General features: G+C 36.0%; 1 protein-coding gene across 1 annotated transcript in view; it reads left to right on the top strand.

Annotated features, from left to right (window-relative positions):
- CYLC1 (cylicin, basic protein of sperm head cytoskeleton 1) overlaps positions 1 to 21,340 on the top strand; it is a 22,520-nt gene extending 1,180 nt beyond the window's left edge. Inside the window, exons 2-4 of the mRNA XM_008586188.1 lie at positions 10,214 to 10,299; positions 11,629 to 13,215; positions 21,308 to 21,340. Of these exons, the coding sequence (XP_008584410.1) occupies positions 10,214 to 10,299; positions 11,629 to 13,215; positions 21,308 to 21,340 (1,706 nt within the window). The remainder of the gene's footprint in view (positions 1 to 10,213; positions 10,300 to 11,628; positions 13,216 to 21,307) is intronic.
- The last annotated feature ends 361 nt before the right edge of the window (positions 21,341 to 21,701 follow it).

The raw sequence follows: 21,701 nt of genomic DNA, 5'->3' as shown, positions 1-21,701 counted from the left end.
CCCGCCCCTCCCCCCCGCCCCCGGGCCCCCCGCGCACCCCCCCAGGCTCGGCGCCCACAACAGAGCTGCCTCCATTTTCTTGGGTGGGGGCAGAGACGGCTGGCTTAGTGCAGGCAGGCCAGCCATATTGGCTTGGCGCGGCTCCTCACTGAGACGTGCCATTTGCTTACCTCAACGCGGGGCACCCCGGGGCCTGTGGACCGGCCTACAATCCCACTACCCCCACGGATCTCTGATGGGGCTGGTAGCGTGGGGAGCCCCCGGCCAGCGTCGGGAGGGCAGGGAAGAGGAGCCCGCGCAGATCGTCTCTCCACCACACCCTGGGCATCGGCCCCAGGTAATCTCCCTGTTTCCGGGAGGCAGATTCCATCTCTAGGGCCTCAGTTTGGAAGAACCCCTAACTAATTTCTGGTGGGGAGAGGGGAGCCCAAAGTGCTCTCGAGCTACATTGAAGCTACTGGAGAGCTCTCCCGGAGGGCCGACCTGTGCTGGGGGGAGTCAAAGAGGAACTGTGTGCTGAGGGACCCTCCCCCGAGGAGTTCACTCCCGGCAGTGGGAGAGACTGGACACCTGCTGGGCAGGGCGGGGCAGGGCACAACTTTGATGACTCAACTGAAAGACAAGGTTTGTAGAAGATATATATTTAGGTGCTCCACTGTTCGGTGCATACATATTTACAATTGTTGTATTCTTTTGAAGAATTGATCTAATTATCATTAATAATGTCTCTCTTTGTCTCTTTTCATAGTTTTTGATTTAAAGTCTATTCTGTCTCATGTAAGAATTGCTGCCCTTATTCTCTTTTGGTTTCCATTTGCATGATTTTTTTTTTCATCTCTTCACTTTCAGTCTGTATGTGTTTTTATAAGTAAAGTGAATGTCTTATAGACAGCAAATAGTTGGGTCATATTTTTTTATCCTTTTACTCTATGTATTTTTTTAAATTTTATTTATTTACTTATTTATTTATCTGTCTATTTATTTATTTATTTATTTATTTATTTTATAATGAATATACATGAGATACAAAGCTCACTGTCACCCCTCATGGCATGATGTGAGGGCCAGATTCATACTGGCAGCATACCCATTACCACAAATTGCTCTTGTACTCCATGACCCCCACCCAATTATCCCCAACTTCCTCTCCTTCACTCATCCCCCACACTCCACTTTGTAGCCTAAGGAATGTTCTCTCCCTCTGCAAGACCAAAGCACTACTATGGTCTTTCTTTCCTTCCTTCTTTCCCTCTTATCTCCCACATATGAATGAGAACACGAGGTGTTTATCCCTCTGTGCTTTGCTTATTTCACTCAACATAAGTTTCTCCAGGTTCATCCATGTTGTTGCAAATGGGAGAATTGCATTCTTTTTTATAGCAGAGTAGTATTGAATGGTGTATATATACCACAGTTTCCATATCCAATCATCCATGGATGGATATTTAGGTTGGTTCCATGTCTTGGCTTTTGTAAACAGAGCTGTGATGAACATGGGAGCACAGGTATCATTTTGACATGATGATTATCATTCTTCTGGGTATATACCCAGTAGTGGGATTGCTGGATCATGTGGAAGATCTATCTGTAGCAGTTTGATAAACCTCCAAACTCTTTTCCATAGTGGTTGTACTAACTTACAATCACACCAACACTGTAGAAGTGCTCCCATCTCTCCACACCTTCACCAGCATTTGTTATTCACCATCTTTTTGATTATAGCCAGTCTAACTGGGGTGAGGTAGTACTTCAATGTAGTTTTAATTTGCATTTCCCCAATGACTAGTGTTGTTGAGCATTTTTTTATGTACCTGATGGCCATTTGTATGTGTTCCCTTAAAAAATTTCTATTCAGCTCCTTTGCCTATTTTTTAACTGGATTATTTATTTATTTATTTATTACTGTATGATTTCTTGAGTTCTATGTATATTCTGGATATTAATCCCTTGTTGGATGCATAGTTAGCAAAAATTATTTCCCACTCTTTAGGTTGTCATTTCACTGTGTTTATTGTTTCCTTTGCTGTGCAGAAGCTTTTCAGTTTGATACAGTCCCATCTGTTTATATTTTCTTTTGCTGCCTTTGCTTTCAGGGTCATGTTCACAAAGCCTGTGCCCAGGCCTAGTTGCTGAATTGTTTCACCTATATTTTCCCTTAGTAATCTTACAGTTTCGGGTCTTATACTTGTCTTTAATCCATTTCGAGATGATTTTAGTGTTTGGTAAGCGATGCATATCTAGTTTCATTCTTCTGCATGTGGATATCTAGTTTTCCCTGTACCACTTATTGAAGAGGCAGTCTTTCCTTCATTGTAGATTTTTGTTGCCTTTGTCTACATGGAAACTATATAATATGCTCTTGAATGACCTATGGGTCCAAGAAGAAATTAAACAGGAAATCAAAAAATTTCTAGAAACTAATGAAAATACAGGTACATCATACCAAAACCTGTGGGATACTACAAAAGCAGTACTAAGAGGCAAATTTATTGCAATAAATGCTTACATCAGAAGAATGGAAGGACTTCAAATAAACAACCTAACACTACACCTCAAAGAACTTGAAAACCAACCAAAATCCAAACCTAAAGGTAGTAGGCATAAACAAATAAAATCAGAGCAGAACTAAATGAAATAGAGACCCAAGAAACAATAGAAAAGATCAACAAAACAAAAAGTTGGTTTTTAGAGGAGATAAAATAGAGAAACCATTAGCTAGGTTAAAAAAAAGAGAGAAGACCCAATAACAAATATCAGAAATCAGAAGTGAGACATTACAACCAATACCACAGAAATACAAGGAATCATTAGACTAATATAAACAACTGTATGGCAACAAATATGAAAATCTCTGTGTATTTTAATTGGAGATTCTAATCCATTATTTTCAAGGTACTTGTTGATAGGTAAGAACTTCCTACTGCCAATTTTTTGTTTTCTTATTGTTTTGTGGATTCTTTTTATCTTCTTGTCTTGCTGTCTTCCGTTGTGGTTGGGTGGTTGTCTGTAGTGGTATGTTTCAAATCTTTTCTATTTTTGTTCTGTGCATCTTCTGTTGATTTTTGGTTTTTGTTTAACACAAGGCTTAAATAGAACATTTTCCACTTACAGCAGTCTATTTCCAGCTGATAACATCTTAAGTTTCATTGCATAAAACAATCCTACACATGTACTCACCCTTCCACATTTTATATTTTCGATGTCTGAATTTACTTCATTTTGCAACATATATCTCCTGACAATTTATTTTAGCTATAGATTTTATTAAAAATTTTGTTCTTTAACCATTATACTAGGTTTAAAATTACTTTACATACCACCATTACAGTCCTAGAGTATTCTGAATATTGCTTTGTATATTCTTATAATATTGAATTTTGTTCTTCAAATAAGCAACTTTAAAGTTTAATAGTTTTATGTTAGCAGCTTTTTGTTTCAGTTTAAAGAACTCCCTTCAAAAATACGTGTAAGATAGGCACAGTGGTGATGACCTCCCTTAGCTTTTGTTTTTATGGGACAGTTTTTATTTCACCTTCATTTCTAAAACACAGCTTCTCTGGTTACAGAATTCTTGGCTGGAAGGTTTTTTTTCATCAGCAAGTTGAATATATTATCGCATTCTCTCCTGACCTGCAGAGTTTCTGCTGAAAAGTCCATTGATAAATTCTGCTGGGAATCTTTTATATGTGATGTATATCTTATCTCTTGCTGCTCCTAGAATTTTATTTTTTTGTCTTTGATTTTTGATAGTTTGACCATCGTATGTCTTGGTGAACTCCCCACTAAGTTGAAGCTGATTGGAAACCTCCGCCTTTCCTTCACATGGATGTTGGCTTCTTTCCTCAGATTAGGTAAGTTTCCATACATTATTTCTTTAAATATGCTTCCTAACCCATTTTCTTTCTTCTCCTTCTTGAATTCCTATTACACATAGGTTAGGAATCTTGATGGTATCACATACCTCTATACGCTTTCTTCATTCTTTGTTTATTTGTTTTTTTTTTTTTTTCCAACTCTGATTGGGTAATTTCAAATGTTCTGTCTTTGAGTTTGCTGATTTTTTTCTTTAGCTTGATGGAGCTGGCTGTTGAAACTTTATATTGCCTTTTTCAGTTCAGTAATTGTTTTCTTTATTTCTAGGATTTCTATTTGTTTTTTAAATTGTTTTTATTTGTAAAATTGTTTTATTTATGTATTGTTCTTTCTAATTTTTTTTAATTTTTTATTCATATATTCTTGATGTTTAATAAACTTTTTTACTTAACTGTTTTACTGAACTATTGTTCTGGCATTTCATAAATCTTTCTTTAGGGTCCATTGTTGGAGCTTTGGTAATTCCTTTTAGAGGTGTCATAATTTCTTGAGTCTTTTTGTGTCCTTGTTTTGGTGCTTGTAATTTGTGGAGATAGCCTTCTTTTCCAGCTTTTATAGGTATACTTAAGCAGGGATAGATCTCCATTATATAGTCTAGCCTGTGATTCTGGATGAGCCAGCTGGTAATGCTCCCAGTTAGGCAAAGCTTGCTTTCAGTTTCTCTAGATGGCCAGCCTACTGCCTTTGCTCTGAATTCATTTGATGCAGCTGGCTAGGCACCATTGTCTGGCAAGTCCACTGGTGATCTCTTCAATCAGGCTGAACTGCTGAATGGGCACGGTAATCATCACTGACTTGAATGGACCACAGGGTGCATTCCCTGGTCAGAAGGTACCGCTATTTGAGTTCAGCAGTTGGATAGGGTTGCAGGAGGGGCCCTGAGGTTAAATGGATAAGGATGGATGGACCAACTTCTATACTCAGTAGAAATGTGTGGTTGAGATTTGCCTCCCTCCCTGGGCAAAGTCTGAGGGTGGGATTTGAGGCCACAGAAAATGCTGATTAGGCTTCCTGGTGTGGTAGAACTAGTGCCTGCATTTTGTCTAAATTTGCTGCTGTGGTTGTCTTCCTGCCTGGACAGGGCCTTGGGTAGAGTCTAAAGCTGGGCCTGGATGATGACTGTTTAAGAGTTTAAGCCAGGTAGTACTTCCCACCTCTGCTGGGAATGACAAGCTTGATTTTGTGAGTGGGGTGTACTATTATCCGGTACCTCTGATTGAGAACCACTGCTGTCAGGTAAACAGAGCTATCACCAAAATTTGTGTGCTGGTCTATGTGGGCTATGCCTCCTTGCTTTGTTACGTACTACCTGACCCCAGGCAGTCTAGCCATGCAATTTCTCCCTCTGTTCCCCATTCCTCATAAAGTAAGATTTGAATGAGCATCTCAGAATGCTAGAATAGCTGGATGTCTGCCTGCTTGGTTTTCTTTTTTCACTGTAGAAACCACAGGCCCTGAGGGATCCTGCCCATGTGGCACTGTGCTAACTTGGGGGAGGGGAGGGAGCAACATAATCAAAGTAACACTGTTTCTTCTACACTTTCCACACAGATTACTATTCATTTCTGTGGAACACGCAAGTGACTCAGGCTTATTCTCACATTTTGGGGTTTTCACCAAGGTGTTTTTTTTCTGTAGACAGTCGCTAGTTGATCTTTCTAGGGGTAAGGGATGAAACCTAGGACCTTCTATTCTCCCATCTTGTTGATGTCACTATATTTATAGAAATTTTTAATGCAAAATGCTATATGAAGCAAATAAAATTTCTCATGATCCTATTATTAACATTCTGAAGTATTATCATCTACTCTTTTCAGAATAATATATTTGCTTTATATAGTAAATATCAAACTTATGTATACTTTTATGGTCATGAGTTTTCTTTTTTTTCATGCAAATACTAGGGATACAGTGATGAGCAAAGCAGACATAATCTCTGCCTTAATGGACATTTAGTCTAGTGATTTGCTGAAATTTTTTCCTAATCTTGGACATTTACAGTGTTTTCAAATTTTAATATTTTACTTAAAACTATACTGAGACTGTGTGCTGAAATAATATACATAGAATGTATTCCTATGAGTAAAATTATTGGGTCAGAAGAGTGGAATTAAATTCTCATGGCTTTTTATACATAATTCATATTCCTTTCAAATGTATGATTGTGGTCCATTTTGGACTTAGAAATTTGGCTTTGTAAGCAATGCTATTTGACTAGTTTGTAAACTTAGTGTGGCCAATAAAAGGATTCTGAGATATACTACATTGCACTGCTGTGGGGAAAATTATCTTGGTGTCTTCGATCACATTTTCTTTCAATTTTCTGAAATAAAATACAGCCAGGAATACATAAGAGATATAAACTTTTTTTTTTTTTTTTTGGTCACCAGTAAGGGGATCACAACCCTCGGCTTGGTGTCGCCCACACCACACTTAGCCAGTGAGCGCACCGGCCATCCCTATATAGGATCCAAACCTGCGGCCTCAGCGCTCCCAGCGCTACACTCTCCCAAGTGAGCCATGGGGTCAGCACAGAAATATAAACTTTCAAAACAAAAATTTAAAAAAACTTAATAACTAAAAAGTGGTAAAAAAGAAGAAAGAAGAAAAAGGAGAAGGAGAAGGAGAAGAAGAAGTAGTAGTAGTAGTAATGAATTGCTTTTTCTTCTGCAGCCCAAAAGCTGCTCCCTGTTATCTAGAATACATGTAAAGATAATTTCCCCTGTACACATTTCTCCCTGCCCCAAGAGAATTTTTTCTATAATAAAAAAAATTATATTTATAAATTTCCTGCCAAGTAGCAACTGATGACTTGTTCTCTCACAACTCTGTACATAACAACAGTTGTTTTTAGGTTTGGGAAGGAACATTTTTCAGATGTGTCAATATAATTTTCATAGTCATTTTACCTTTGCTTAATTTACATATCTAAAAATAAGCCATGTGAAGTTATTTTGGGGAAATCTCACTGTGAACATATGCAAAGTTTTTAGGGGGAAAAAAAGCCTGAATGTGAAGGAAATGTAAGGAATTATAACTGCTCATTTTAGAGGAATGTTTATATTCTTCTATTTTCCTTTCAACCTATATATCTCTTTTTCACACACACCTGTGTGTACAAATGCACAGTCAAAACTAGTATTAAAATAGGCAAATATTGAATAATTATATATTTATTAAACAACCAGAGATATTCAATCAGTAAATAGTTGACTGATTCTCCCAGTTCAACCTTTAAAAAGTTGTGTGTAAACACACCTATACTTTTAGAATAGGTTTTAGAATCACCTATGCACTATCAAATATGACTAATCTGTTATTTCCCTTTTAATTTATGTTGTTTACAGTGTCTTTATGATGTCATCACTCAACATCATCAGTCTGAACTTGCAGTGCTAAAGTCCAGGAAACGTATAGGCCGGGGAATTGTCTCTTCGAAAGTTGTAAGTCCTCTTTTTAATACTTTTCAGTATTTTTAGTGACTAACATGCTCAATTTGGTTAAATATTTATATATTTAAGTGTAAACAATGTTTCTTTCCTGGTCTTTTTATTTATAAATTAAAATTTGTACTTTAAAGAGAAGTATAAGATTCCCATAAATATCTTGGGTGTTTTACTTTGAAATTTAGATGGTCCCGGTTCTTTCAAAAAATAGCTGCATTATCTTGACCATTTTATCTGAGTCTCATTTCTTAAAACCACATCATATTTTAGGGAGAATGGAAGGCATCAATTTAAGTGAAATCACTTTAAAATGTAAAGCAAGATACAATGTAGTAAGAGTTTATCATACTAGTTTGATATATTTAACTTGATGTGTAAAGAAAATTAGATCATTCTATCATTCTGATACAAAGGAAGAATTAGTATTATTTCCAGTAGAAGAAAGTATACTGGGTTTATTTTTTAAAGGAGTCATTAAGTGTAAGATAAATTATTATTCATATGGAGTTAAACAGCAGTATTTCTGCAGTCTGCAGTGGCTACACTTTCAGTGTTGATTTTTATTTTTAAAAGCCAATCTCCTCTTAAAAAGTATTGTTGAAATTTATAAAAAATTAGGATAATATTTGTCATGTTGACATGGAGCTACCAGCTAATACCCATGTGTGTTAAGTTGAACCATATAAGATTGCCAATATTCAACCATTTTAACCTTTAAAAAATGGAAATTTCTTATGTTATGACCTAATATAAAATCTTGTGAAAATATAATTAATATGGCATAAAAATAGTTGGGGTGTATGAATGGGCAATTTATAGAAAAATAATATTAATGGCCAATAAACATGAAAAGGTGCACAACCTCAATAACAAAAAAAAATTAGAAATCTTTGCTTCAGAGATTCAATTTCTGGAAAATTTTTGACAGAAAGAAATTACAGGTATTTTCCCTTTTTATGTGATACATTTCTGTAATGTTTGGATTTTTTTTCAATGAGTATGCATTACTTTAATAAAAAGCAAATTTAATACAGATTGAAAGAAAGAAAAAGAATAATTTGATCTACAAATTAAATTTGAACTCTCCAAAGTGAGATTCTCAGATAACTAGTGCTTTGATAAAGACACTTCTACTTTGATGCTGTCTACATTTGATCTCTCTTAAATCACAAAGGCCTCATGATTATGTCACCATCGGGCATTAACTCTTTGAAACTCACTGTCTTCAGCAAAACCCTTTATGTTCTCTTCTCCCTCACATCTGAATGATACCACTATCATTTTGCTCTGTCTGAAAACTGACTATCTCTCAAATACACTGCTTTTCCTGAAGCCCTCTAGAGTGGGTGATGCTTTCTTTATCACATCCCCTACCATCACTGGACCTAGAAGTGTAGTTGTTGTCTGCATTGTTCCTCAATACTGTTTCTAGGCCATTATTCCTTACTTCCAAAAATAGCTAACTTTGAATTTCATATCATCATATTATATTGCTTGCTTTACATAACAAACCTTTCTTTGTTATATTCATAACATGACTCCCAGATCACTCTCCTTCATTTTGCCATGATTTTCCATCTAGCCTATTATCGGGTTTTTTTGTTTTTTGTTTGTTTGTTTGGTTGGTTTTGGTTTTTTTTGTTGTTATTGTTGTTGTTTTTCCCAATAGTACTCTTTTCTGAATTCCTGGTGACTCTGTGATGTATGCATGATCATTCTCATACCAACATTGTGGGTTTCTAGTGTATATCATGAGAATTTGTGCCATTAGAAAAGACGTTCCTCCACATATCTTTTTTGTATAATCTCACCTCCTATATTTTCCATTAGTAATTTTACAGTTTCAGGTCTTATACTTAAGTCTTTAGTCCATTTTGAGTTTATTTTAGTATGTGGTGAGAGGTGAATGTCTAGTTTCATTCTTCTGCATATGGATATCCAATTTTCCCAGCACGACTTACTGAAGAGGCAGTCTTTTCTTTTCCCCAATGTAGTTTTTTGTTGCCTTTGTCTAATATCAGATGGCTGTAAGCCTGAGGGGTGATATCTGCATTCTCAACTCTGCTCCACTGGTCTGAGTGTCTATGGTAGGCATCCTTAGATAATGGAGATCAGAGAATGCATAAGAGTTTTCAAGGTGTTGCTATTAAAGGCTTATTAGTAATAAAAATATTATCTATAGTACAAATTCAATTAAAGCATTTTCTTTTCCTTAGTAGACGAGAAGTATCAGAACGTGTGATAATTCTATTACAAGTAAGAATTTAGTCTTTTTTTGATTCCTTCAAGTGTTTATATCTCCTTCTTAAAATAGATCTCCCAGGACTGAATGCAGTGATTGGGTCCAGAGTACTAATTTCTGTGACTTAGGATGCCATTGAGGTTAAACAGGTGCTAAAATAAACACTCAGATTTAATCAATCAAAACTTTTGCTGATTACTTAATGCTCAGCATTGTGTTAGTTATGATGGAGATTATGGAAAGGAGAAGTCATATTGTCTGCAATCTAACCAAAATAACATAAAAAAAGAAACCAAGGTAGAGGAGGTGATGGAAAAGTTTGAAAGGAAATGTGAGTCTCTATTTTCCATTCCCACAGTTTGATCATATTCTTTTACCACCATGATTTAAGTAGCTGTCTGTTAAAATTGGCTCAATCTAGAAAATAAAATTGCAAATGTAATTCTAAACATAATTCAATGCTAAATGGGCAAATCGACTTCTATTTTCCCTAATTGCTATGCAAATAAACTAAAAACTCCAAGGGGAGAAGCTATATTTTGAGTTATAACTTAGTTTAATTTAAATGATATATGTCTTTTTCAAGATTATTTCAGTGTGATGAAAGTCTGACTATTAACTCCAAATTGTTTATTGTCTTCCCTTGTTTCAGAACACTGCACTTTGACATTCCCCAAACCACCCCAGCCAGGTAGAAAAGAGAGATCAAGACCTTCAAAATTACAAATCACAGCTCCTGTAAGTATGGAAAAGATCAGTTTTTAAACTAAATCTAAGTTGGCTCAACATATATAAATATAAATAAGGCATATGTAATTTAAATTTTACTACCTGCTGGAAGCAGACTTTTAAAACTTATAATCCTCTGTACAATAGACTACCCCCACATGGTTCAGATTAAGCTTTATTTGTACATGGTTCTTCACATCAAAGGCATTACCTAACTAGTAGGGTAGGCAAGCTGGAGAGCCTAATGCTGCAACTGGAGGAATATGTCAGGAAATGTTTACCAGATGAGAAAGCATCTAAAATTTGAATCTTGGAGCAGGAGCTGATATCAATGAGGTTTTAGGAATCTGAAATTCAAGATACTTGATGTTGAGAGATTTAACTTTTCTACCACTTCTATCAAGTGAACTTACCCTATCAGTTAGCAAAAAGATAAACCAGCATGCATCGATCACCTGTTGTAATATTAAAATATTTTACAGCATCTCCCAAAGCAAAGTTATAGTCAATACATTTATTCAAGGGCCATTCATTACATCTGTAGTGATCCAAGTTTCATGCTTCTCTTCATGGTCCCTCTTTAATTCCATATGACCATTTGATTGTTGGTGGCTCTACCAGATAGTTAAAACAGTATAAGTAAATTGAAAATCAGTCTTTGTAGCCATTTACGACAACCAGATTTGACAAATGTTTGGGTGAACATTGAAAATAAATTATACTACTGCTATACAAATTAATGTGGATCAAACATTTGTCTGTTTCATTTTATCTCTCTGTTTCTGGCAGTATTTCACAGTAGGGGTTTCAGGCTCTGAGTTTGACCAGAGACCTTGAAAGCAGGAGTAAAAATCAGGCTAGGCCTGAAGCCTACAGCTATCACGAGAATTGTCCTGACAAACTTCAAGTGGATCAGCTTATTTCTGAGCTAGTTTGGGGATGAAGGGTATAGAAACTGTTCCAAAAGATATCTCCCACATAGGGGTCCAAAAGAAATCTACTGCTGATTGTGAGGACAAGCGCTGAAATGTCATGAATCATTGTGGGCCTGATTCAATCTTTATATGAATCATTAAGGGAATTCTAAAGTTTCCCCTCAAGTCATCTTATTTCCAAACTGGAGTTACACACACACACACACACACACACACACGCACACACAAACACACACACACACACATACATGCACATACACACACACACAAGTAAACCTTGAAAAATTATATTCTAATGTTAAGTTAATGTTTAATAAAAAGATAAAATATTTTAATGTTGCAATATGAAAAATATAACTCATTTACAAATGCTTATTATTATTCTAACCAATCTTTTCAGGTGCTTGAAAAAAGAAAATTAGAGGAAGTTTGGAAGCCAGCTTATGTATGGATAAGGCATTCTTTAAGAAAAATTTTCCAAAGGCCATCTATTTACTTAGCTGTTACAAGACAGGCTCAATTCAGACAATCTTATACTCCCAAGATCCATCCTAAAAAAGCAGAATCTAAAATGTCCAAAGATGACAGAAAAGGAGCAGCTTTAATGGAAGATTCCAAGAAACTGGAGCTACAAAAATCAGGCCCACATGCAACAAATCTAGAATCCAAGAAAACAGTAATAGATGAGAAACCTAAAAGAATAAATAAAGCAGATAAAAGTCCATCAAAATTATTCCATGAAAGTGAACTATCTGAAGAGTTAAAGTCCAAATCAGAAACAAATCCAGAATTCAAAGGTTCTAAGGTAGTCTCAAAAAATGATTCACAAAACGATAGGGAAGACTCAAAGAATTCCAAGGAGACAGATTTTGGACTCACATGTACAAAGCGTGATCCCAAGAAAGAGTCTATGAAGAACTCAAAGAATAATTCTAATGCCAAATCAGAGACTTGCTCCAAAAATAGCTCAAATGTGGATTTAATGATGTATTTAGAGGAGTCTGATGCTGAATCCACAGATACATGGCTAAAGAATTACTCAAAGAATAATTCAAAGAAGGTTGCAAAGAATGACAAAAAGAAAGATGCAAAGAGCTCTGATGTTGAATCTGCAGACGCAAAAGATGCAAAGAAAGAGGCAAAGAAGGATAAGAAGCCTTCAAAGAAAGATGACAATAAAAAAGATGCAAAGAAGGACGCAGGGTCTACTGATACTGAATCTGAAGACTCAAAAGATGCAAAGAAAGACACAAAGAAGGATAAGAAACCTTCAAAGAAAGATGACAAGAAAAAGGATGCAGTCCCTACTGATTCTGAATCTGAATTAGAGTCAAAGAAGGGTAAGAAAGATGAAAAAAAGGATAAAAAAGATTCAAAGAAAGATGACAAAAAGAAGGCTGTCAAGAAGGATGCAGTGTCTACTGATGCTGATTCTGAATCTGAAGGGGATGCAAAAAGGGGTAAAAAAGTTGAAAAGAAAGGTTCAAAGAAAGTTGACAAACAGAAGGATGCAAAGAAGAATGTAGATTCTTCTGAAACTGAATCTGATTTGGAGTTAAAGAAAGGTCAGAAAGATTCAAAGAAGGAAAAGAAAGGCTCAAAGAAAGATGCCAAGAAGGACACAGAGACTACCGATACTGAATCCGACGCATCTTTCGCAACAGGCCCAAAAAAGTCCACAAAGGCCGAAGATTCAGATGCTGAATCTGTAGAGTCACTACAGAAACCTGGAGCTAAAAAGGGAGTTGAATCAGATAGTAAATCTACAGATTTAAAGAAGGAAGGAATGGAACTAAGAGACTTCAAAATGTCATCCAAAAAGACTACATTTACAGAAGAAGGAAGAAAACTAAGTACAGGTAGAGTTCCCCCATCAAGAGAAAGACCACCACTCCCTCCTTGCGAGCCTTTACTACCATCACCTAAGGTCAAACGTCTCTGTCAGTGCAGGATGCCTCCTCCACCTCCAAAACCAAGATATGCTCCTTTGGTATGTTTACTCATGTTTTATTTTTAAGTCAAAATGTGTTAAAAACTGGAAGGTATTTTATTTTATGGGAGATATTTTAAAGGTTTGAATTTATATTTTCTCTATGAAACAGTCCTTTTACTCGAGTACTGACAAGTTTGGTACTCAAAGGTAAGAAAGATGCAGAGTGCTACAAAATAACTCAAAAGGTTTTCAAAACAAATGTTAAAAAGCTAAGAAAATGAGAACGATTTAGAGTAGAGCATAGAGAACTGGCTTGTGATTTCAAAATTTTCTAATTTTCATTAATATCCCTCTCTTACTTTTCCTTCTCCTCCTTGTCCCTTCTACCTCAAGGGGATTCTATTTCCTCTTCTAGTCTGGTGACGATCTCCTTTACCTTATATTCCAAGTTTTTTTTTTTTATTCTTGAATTATAATAAAGCTTTATGTACAGACCTCCATTTGCTTTTGAAGTTTTAATAATTTTTGGAAGTTAGAAATACCTTTTATCTCTCTCAGAAAGCCTGGGTTTCAAGTCCATTTTTCCTCACAGCATACTTAGAATCAGCTTTGAGACTCAAAGCTGATTAATGTCCCTTTTGTTCTAGGTGATATCTTATTTTTCCACCTTAAGGGTTTAGTCAATGGGTGGGTAGCCACTAAGGTGACGAAAGTTATATGGAAGGAAAATATACTTAAGAATGATTTTTAAGGTAAATGAGAAAAAAGATCCTCAAATAGCTGTGTTCATTTCCACAAGCAGTTTTTATGAAAAATAAGTAAAATACAAGAAAATATAGTTGAGGCCAAGAATTGATTTTAATTGTAAAAAGCAACTTTCATGGTATTTTCTGGGCTTTTACACATTCATGCCAAGTCTCCTAAATAAAATTCCTTTGCATAGCCACCATCCAGTTAAGCTTCTAGATCCCTACCACTCCGCTGAAACTGAGCTTTTAAAAGTTGCACAATACGTTCTTGTGGCCACATCCACTGGTCTCTCCTCTGTCCACATCATACACTACAGTCCAACAGCATTTAAATTAACCTCACTCTCCTGTAAATACTTGATTTACTTCACTTCTCTGACTCTGTGCTCTCCCATTTTTATTTCTACTTACTGGTAGCTTTTAACCACTTTTAACCACTTTGAGCCTCCTCTGCCTCATAATTAAATGTTGGAATGACCCAAGGCTTAGCCCTGGACTTTCTCTATCTACAATCCTCCCTTGGTGAGTTAATCCAGTCCAACAGTTTAAATGCCATCTATGTATTGATGACTCCAAAATTAGTATCTCAAGCTCTGACCTTCCCATTGAGCTCCAGATTCTTCTATCCAACCACCAACTTGAAATCTTCATTGTAGTATCTACTGGGCATCTCAAATGTAACATGCTCAACAATGCTCTTAACCCACCACAAAATCTATACCTCCTACACCCTTATCCATCTTATCAAATGATGCTACTCTCCAGCCAGTTGATATTTTAAACATGGATATAATCTATGATTCCTTTCTTTTCCTCACTGCCCATATGTAATCAATCAGTAAAACTTGTCTACCCTACCTGAATATACCCTGAATCATCCACTTCTCTTCATCTCCATCTCTACCACCTTGTTGGCCCCAATCGTCGTCATCATATTTCTCCTGGAATGCTGCAAGAGTTCCTAACTAGTTATGCCATCTCTACTCTACACTGCTTAAAACATTCTAGTGGTTTCCTATTACATTCAGAATAAAAGTAAAAATTCTTATCCAAGATTTCAGTGCTTTCATTTATTTTTCCTCTATTTTCCACCATCATCTTGTACCACTCCTTCCTTTCTCTTTTATGATCTAGCCACACTGGTGTTCTTTTGTTTCTCATACACACCGAGATTGTTTTTTGCTAAGTCTTTGCTTATGCTGTTCCCTCTGATTGAAATGCTCCTCCCCCAGATCTTTACATAGCTAATGCTTCTCGTCATTTAGTTTTTCAGCTTAAATGTTCTCTTTAGAAAAGCCTTCCTATGTTACCCCTTCCCCTGCCACTGTCCAGTAGCTCTCTGAAATCTGCATCCTACTTTATTTCTCTTCATTGAGTTTATCTTTATGGAAAATTCTACATTTATTTATTTGTTTATTAATTAGTTCACCATTACAATTCAGGTCCCATGGAGGTAGTGAACATTGTCTGTTTTAAGCAAAGCATAGAGGGACAAATAACACATGTACTCAGTCATAAGTGGGAGCTAAGAGAAAAAGAAAGAAGGAAAGAAGGACACAGTGGTGTGTTGGACTTGCAGACGGAGAGAACATACCTTGGAATACAAAGTGTAGTGGGGGCGATGGGGGAGGGAGAGGGAGGTTGCGGATAATTGAGTGGGGGGACATGGGGTACAATCTCAATTTGTGGTAAGGGGCTTGCTGCCAGTGTGGATGAGATACAAAGCTGATTTTCACCCCTCATGCCCAAGATGTGGAGGCCAGATCCATACTGGCAGCATGCTCATTACCACTAATTGTGATTATACCCCGTGTCCCACACCCAATTATCCCTTACCACCCTCCCCATTCCCCTGTGCTTTGCTTATTTCACTCAACATAAGTTTCTCCAAGCTCATCCACGCTGTTGCAAATAGGAGAATTTCATTCTTTTTTTATGGAAGAGTAGCATTCCATGGTGTATGTATACCACATTTTCCTCATCCAATTGTCCATCAATGGACATTTATGTTGATTCCATAACTTGGCTATTGTAAACAGAGCTGCGATGAACATGGGAGTGTAGGTATCCCTTGAACATGATGATTTCCATTCTTCTGGGCATATATATACCCAGAAGTGGGATTGCTGGATCATATGGAAGATCTATCTGTAGTTTGAGAAACCTCCATACTGTTCTCCATACTGTTCTCCAAAGTCCCACAAACAGTGCAGGAGCATTCCCTTCTCTCCACACCCTCGCCAGCATTTGTTTTTCACCGTCTTTTTGAGTATAGCAAGTCAACTGGGGTGAGGTGGTATCTCAATGTAGTTTTAATTTTTATTTCCCTGATGACTAGTGATGTTGAGCATTTTTTTCATGAAACTGTTGGCCATTTGTATGTCTTCCTTTAAAGTGTCAGCACAGCTCTTTGCCCGTTTTTTAATTGAATTACTTTTTTTTTTTTTTTTTTTTTTTTACTGTGTAATTGCTTGAGTTCCTTGTACATTATGGATATTAATCCCTTGTCGGATGCAGAGTTAGCAAAAATTTTCTCCCACTCTGTAGGCTGTCGTTTCACTCTCTGATTGTTTCCTTTGCTGTGCAGTAGGTTTTCAATTTCATATAGTCCCATTTATTTTTTCTTTTACTCCTTGTACTTTCAGGCTCATGTTCATAAAGTCTGTTCCCAGACCTATTTATTGAAGTGTTTTGCCTATATTGTAAACTTTCAGGTCTTATTCTTAAATATTTAATCCATTTTGAGTTGATTTTAATATATGGTGAGAGGCACATACCTAGCTTCATTCTTCTGCATACAGATATCCAACTTTCCCAGCACCACTTATTGAAGAGGTAGTCTTTTCCCCAATGTAGATTTTTGTTGCCTTTGTCCAATATTAGATGGCTGTAAGCCTGAGTGGTGACTTCTGGGTTTTCAATTCAGCTCCACTGGTCTGAGTATCTACTTTTATGCCAATACCATGCTGTTTTGGTTGCAATACATTTGTAGTATAATTTGGAGTCAGGAAGTGTTATGCCTCTGGCTTTATTTATTTATTTATTTATTTATTTTTTTTCCGCAGGATTGCTTTGGCTATTCAGCATCTTTTGTTGATCCATATGAAAGTTAAGATTGTTTTTTTTTTTCCATTTCTGTGACAAATGCCATTAGTATTTTGATGGGGACTACACTGAATGTGTAGATTGCTTTGGGTAGTATAGACATTTTCACAATGTTAATTCTTCCAATCCAAGAGCTTAGAATGTCTTCCCATCTTTTCTTCTCATGTTTAATTTCTTTCAGTAGTGGTTTGTAGTTCTCATTGCACAGATCTTTCACCTCCTTATATAAATCGATCCCTAGGTATTTTATTTTTTTGTGACAATTGTAAATGAGCTTACTTTCTTTATTTCTCTTTCTGCTAGTTTATTATTTGAGTATATAAATGCAACTGATTTGAGGGCATTTATTTTGTATTCTGCAACATTGCTGCAGTTATTAACCAGCTCTAGGAGTTTTTCAGTAGGGTCTTTAGGTTTTTCTATAAATAGTATCATGTCATCTGCAAATAGAGACAGTTTGACTTGTCTTTTCCAATCTGGATTCTCTTTCTTACTCTTGCCTGTTTTCTCTGGCTAGTACCTCCAGTACTATGTTAAATAGAATTGGTGAGAGTGGGCATCCTTGTCTTGTTTATGTTCTTAAGGGAAAATCCCTCAGTTTTTCCCCATTCAGAATGATACTGGTGGTAGTCTTGTCATAGATCTCTTTCATTTTGTTGAGATATTTTCCTTCTATACCTAATTTGTTGAGGGTCTTTATCATGAAGGGATGTTGAATTTTGTCAAATGGTTTTTCAGCATCTCTTGAAATAATCATATGGTCTTTGTTCTTGAGTTCATTGGTGTAATGCATCACATTTACTGACTTTCATGTGTTGAACCATCTTTGCATCCCTGGGATGAATCCCATTTGATCACGGTATGTATTTTTTAATGTGTTGCTGTAATCTGATTGCTAATATTTTTGTGCATTTTTGCATCTATGTCCATCAAAGATATTAGCCTGTAATTTCTTTTTTTTGTTGTGTCTGTATCTGGTTTTGGTATCAGAGTTATTTTGGCCTCATAGAATGAGTTTGGGGGAGTAGTTTCTGTTTCAATTTTTTGGAGTAGTGAGAGGGGATTGGTATTAACTCCTCTTTAAAGGTTTGATAGAATTCAGCTGTGAAGCCATCTGGACCTGGACTTTTCTTTCTTGGAAGATTGCTGATTACTGCTTCAATCTCATTGCTTGCTATTGGTCTGTTCAGGTTTTCTATCTCTTCTTGTTTCAGTCTGGATAGTTTTTAAGTGTCTAGAAACTTATGATATCTTCCATATTTTCATATTTGCTATGATACATTTGTTTATAATAGTCTGTAGTGATTCTTTGTATTCCTATGATATCAGTTGTAATGTCTCCCCTTTCATTTCTGATTTTCATTATTTGAGTCTTCTCTCATCTTTTCTTTGTTAACCTAGCTAATGATTTGTCTATTTTACTTATCTTCTTGAAAAAACAACTTTTTGTTTCATTGACCTTTTCTATTGATTTGAGGGTCTCAATTTGGTTTAGTTTTGCTCTGATCTTAATTATTTTTCTCCATCTACTACCTTTGGTTTGGATTGTTGTTTTTCAAATTCTTTGAGGTGTAGTGTTAGGTCATTTATTTGAAGCCTTTCCATTCTTTTGATGTAAGCTTTTATTGCAATAAATTTGCCTCTTAGTACTGCGTTTGAAGTATCCCACAGGTTATGATATCTTTATTTTCAGTAGTTTGAAGAATTTTTTTGATTTTCTGTTTTATTTCTTCTGGAACCATAGGTCATTCAGAAGCCTATTGTTTTATTTCCATGTCTTTGTATAGTTTCCAGAGTTTTGCTTATTACTAATTTACAATTTTAGTCCTTTTTGGTCTGAAAAGATACTTCGAATGATTTCAAGTATTTTTTTTTTTATTTTGCTGAGACTAGATTTGTGACCTAACATATGATCTATCCTGGAGAATGTTCTATGAGCTGATGAGAAGAGAGTATATTCTGTAGTTGTTGGGTGAAATGTTCTGTGTGTATCTGCAAGGTCTAGTTGGTCTAAGGTGTAGATTAAATTCTGTGTCTCTTTTTTTATTTGTTTCCTGGTAGATCTGTCCTATACTGAGAGAATATTGTCCAGATCACCCACTATTAATGTATTAGGACCTATTTCTTTCTTTAGGTCGAAGAGTATTTCCTTTATATAGCTGGGTGCTCCAGAATTGGGTGCATATATATTTATGATTGTTATGTCTTCTAGCTGAATAGGTTCTTTTATCATTATATACTGGCTTTCTTTGTCTCTTTTTATGTTTTTCTGTTTAAAGTCTATTTTGTCCCATATAACAATAGCTACTCCTGCTCATTTTTGGTTTCCCTTTGCATGGTATATCTTTTTTCATCCTTTCACTTTTAATCTGTGTGTCTCTGTTGTTAACGTGGGTCTCTTGAAGACTGCATATACTTGGGTCTAGCTTTTTAATCCAATCAGTCATTCTGTGTCTTTTGAATGGGAATTTTAATCCATTCACATTTAGGGTAGTTATTCACAGGAATTGCTTTTTTTTTAGATAATTTAAGTATCTTTTGATCATTACTTCCCCTTTTATTTATCTTCTTCAATGTTAGTTGGAAATTTCAGTTGGCATGATTTACCTTCTTTGTCTTTCTCACTGGTATTTTTGTTTTAATGGTGGGTTTTGCTTTTTTCTTGTGTATTTGTGATAGTGGACATCATTATTCAGATTCCAGATGAATGACTCCCTTTAGCATTTCTTGCAGGACTGGTCACGTGATGGTGAACTCTCACAACTTTTGTTTGTCTGGGAAATGCACTATTTCTCCCTCATTTCTGAAGGAGAGCCTTGCTGGGTAAAGAATTATTGTCTGGCAATTTTTTTTCTTTTAGTATTTTGAATATATCTTTCCACTTTCTTCTGGCCTATAGGGTTTTGGTTGAGATGTCTGCTGTTAGTCTGATGGGGTGAATTAATGCTTTTATCTTGCTTCTTTTAGAATTCTCTCTTTGTCTCTGAGCTTTGCAAAGTTAACTATAATGTGTCTTATGGAGTATCTTTTTGGATTGAATCTGTTTGGGGACCTTTGAGCTTCCTGGATCTGAAGGTCTGTATCTCTCCTTACATCTGAAAACTTTTCTGTTACTATTCCCTTGCATTCATTTTCAATATCTTTTCCTTTCTCCTCACCTTCTGGAATACACACAATTCAGATGTTACAGTGCTTGAGGTTGTCTGCTATCTCTCTTCGATTTTCCTAATCATTTTTAATTCTTTTTTCTTTTGTCTGCCTGGGTTATTTCAAAAAGACCATCTTTGAAATCTGATATTCTTTCTTCTGCTTGCTCTAGCCTGCTGCTCAAGCTTTCTATTGTGTTTTTTATTTCATTGAGTGGATCTTTCATTTCTAGGAGTTCTGCTACACTTCTCTCCAATGTATTAATCTCTTTGTAAATTTCCTCCTTTATATTCTGGATATTTTTTCTTGTTTCATTGTGTTCTCAATTGAGTCTTCTTTTATCTCTTCATATTTTCTTAACATTATTGCTCGGAATTCTTTTTCAGACATTTCAAGGGTTCCCTGTTCCATGGGGTCTGAAATTTGAGCATTACTATATTCCTTTGGGGGTGTCATATCTTCTTGTTTATCTGTAGTTCTATTATTTTTTCATTGAAGTTTGGTCATTTGGCAGAGGGTTTGTGCATTCTATTACTCTGAGTTTGGCTGTGAGAATAAATATTTCTTCCTCTGTTTGCAGGCTTTTCTGGTGACTCTTCTTATATCAGTGTAGTCGAACGAGCAGTAGGTTACCTGTAGAGTGGCCGACTGCTACTGTGGTGGTGAATTTTCCTTTCATAACAGTAGGTGTGGTAGTGGCTGGATTACACTTTCTTGGGGCTTATTCCAGAATCTGTGGCCATAGAGTGAGCCCCCAGCACCACACAGGTCTTGGCTCACCTCAGCAGGGTCTGCCACAGCTGCTGGCACTTCCCTCCAGGTCCAAGGCATAAGGCTAATTTTTAAAAATTTTTCATATAGTCAAATACAGCTGTAATTTTTTAAAATTGATTCTTAGTTTTAAATATTGGTGAAAATTATCTCCTCCATGTAATAGTTTTCAACAGGGGTTAAAACAAACAAAAACTAGTCCTTAATCTGGGGTGGAGTTCAGGAACCTGAGTTTTTAACAAGATATAATAAAATGATATCTGAGTTTTCTTCCATCTATTTTCTGCTTTGGTATGGTCAGTAACACACCAGGGATTTTCTGTAATTAACAGACAAAGTTTTACTTTCTGTTTTCACTTTTCTACTTTATTCCTCAGCCTGAAGCAAAGTGGATTCATAAGCTCCTCTGAAGAACAACTGAGCCCTCGGTTTCACAGAATGGCCTTACCACAGTAAACACTAGCTGCTCTCAAATGAGCACCTCTACTTCTGTGGGACTGTGATAATAAAAACAAGTCTTCCATGAATACCAGGAGCTGGGGGTTTTTGCTTATAATTTATAGAAGTGATTTATAGAGGTGTGTTCTTTATTTATTAAATGCCTGAACTACTCAAACCAAAATAATGTAGCATTTTACCCCATGTTCTGAATCTTCTTCACTCTGGAAATTGTTTCTGAGTTTGGGTCAAAATTTAGCAAGCTTCCTTTGAATGTCTTTATCATGTTTCATTAAACTTATTTTTATCTTAGCACTCAAAAAACGTGAACAG

Source organism: Galeopterus variegatus, unplaced genomic scaffold (genome assembly GCF_000696425.1).
Source record: "Galeopterus variegatus unplaced genomic scaffold, G_variegatus-3.0.2 Scaffold10, whole genome shotgun sequence".
NCBI classification, from domain to species: Eukaryota; Metazoa; Chordata; class Mammalia; order Dermoptera; family Cynocephalidae; genus Galeopterus; species Galeopterus variegatus.
This window is presented reverse-complemented; position numbering and strand designations above follow the sequence as displayed.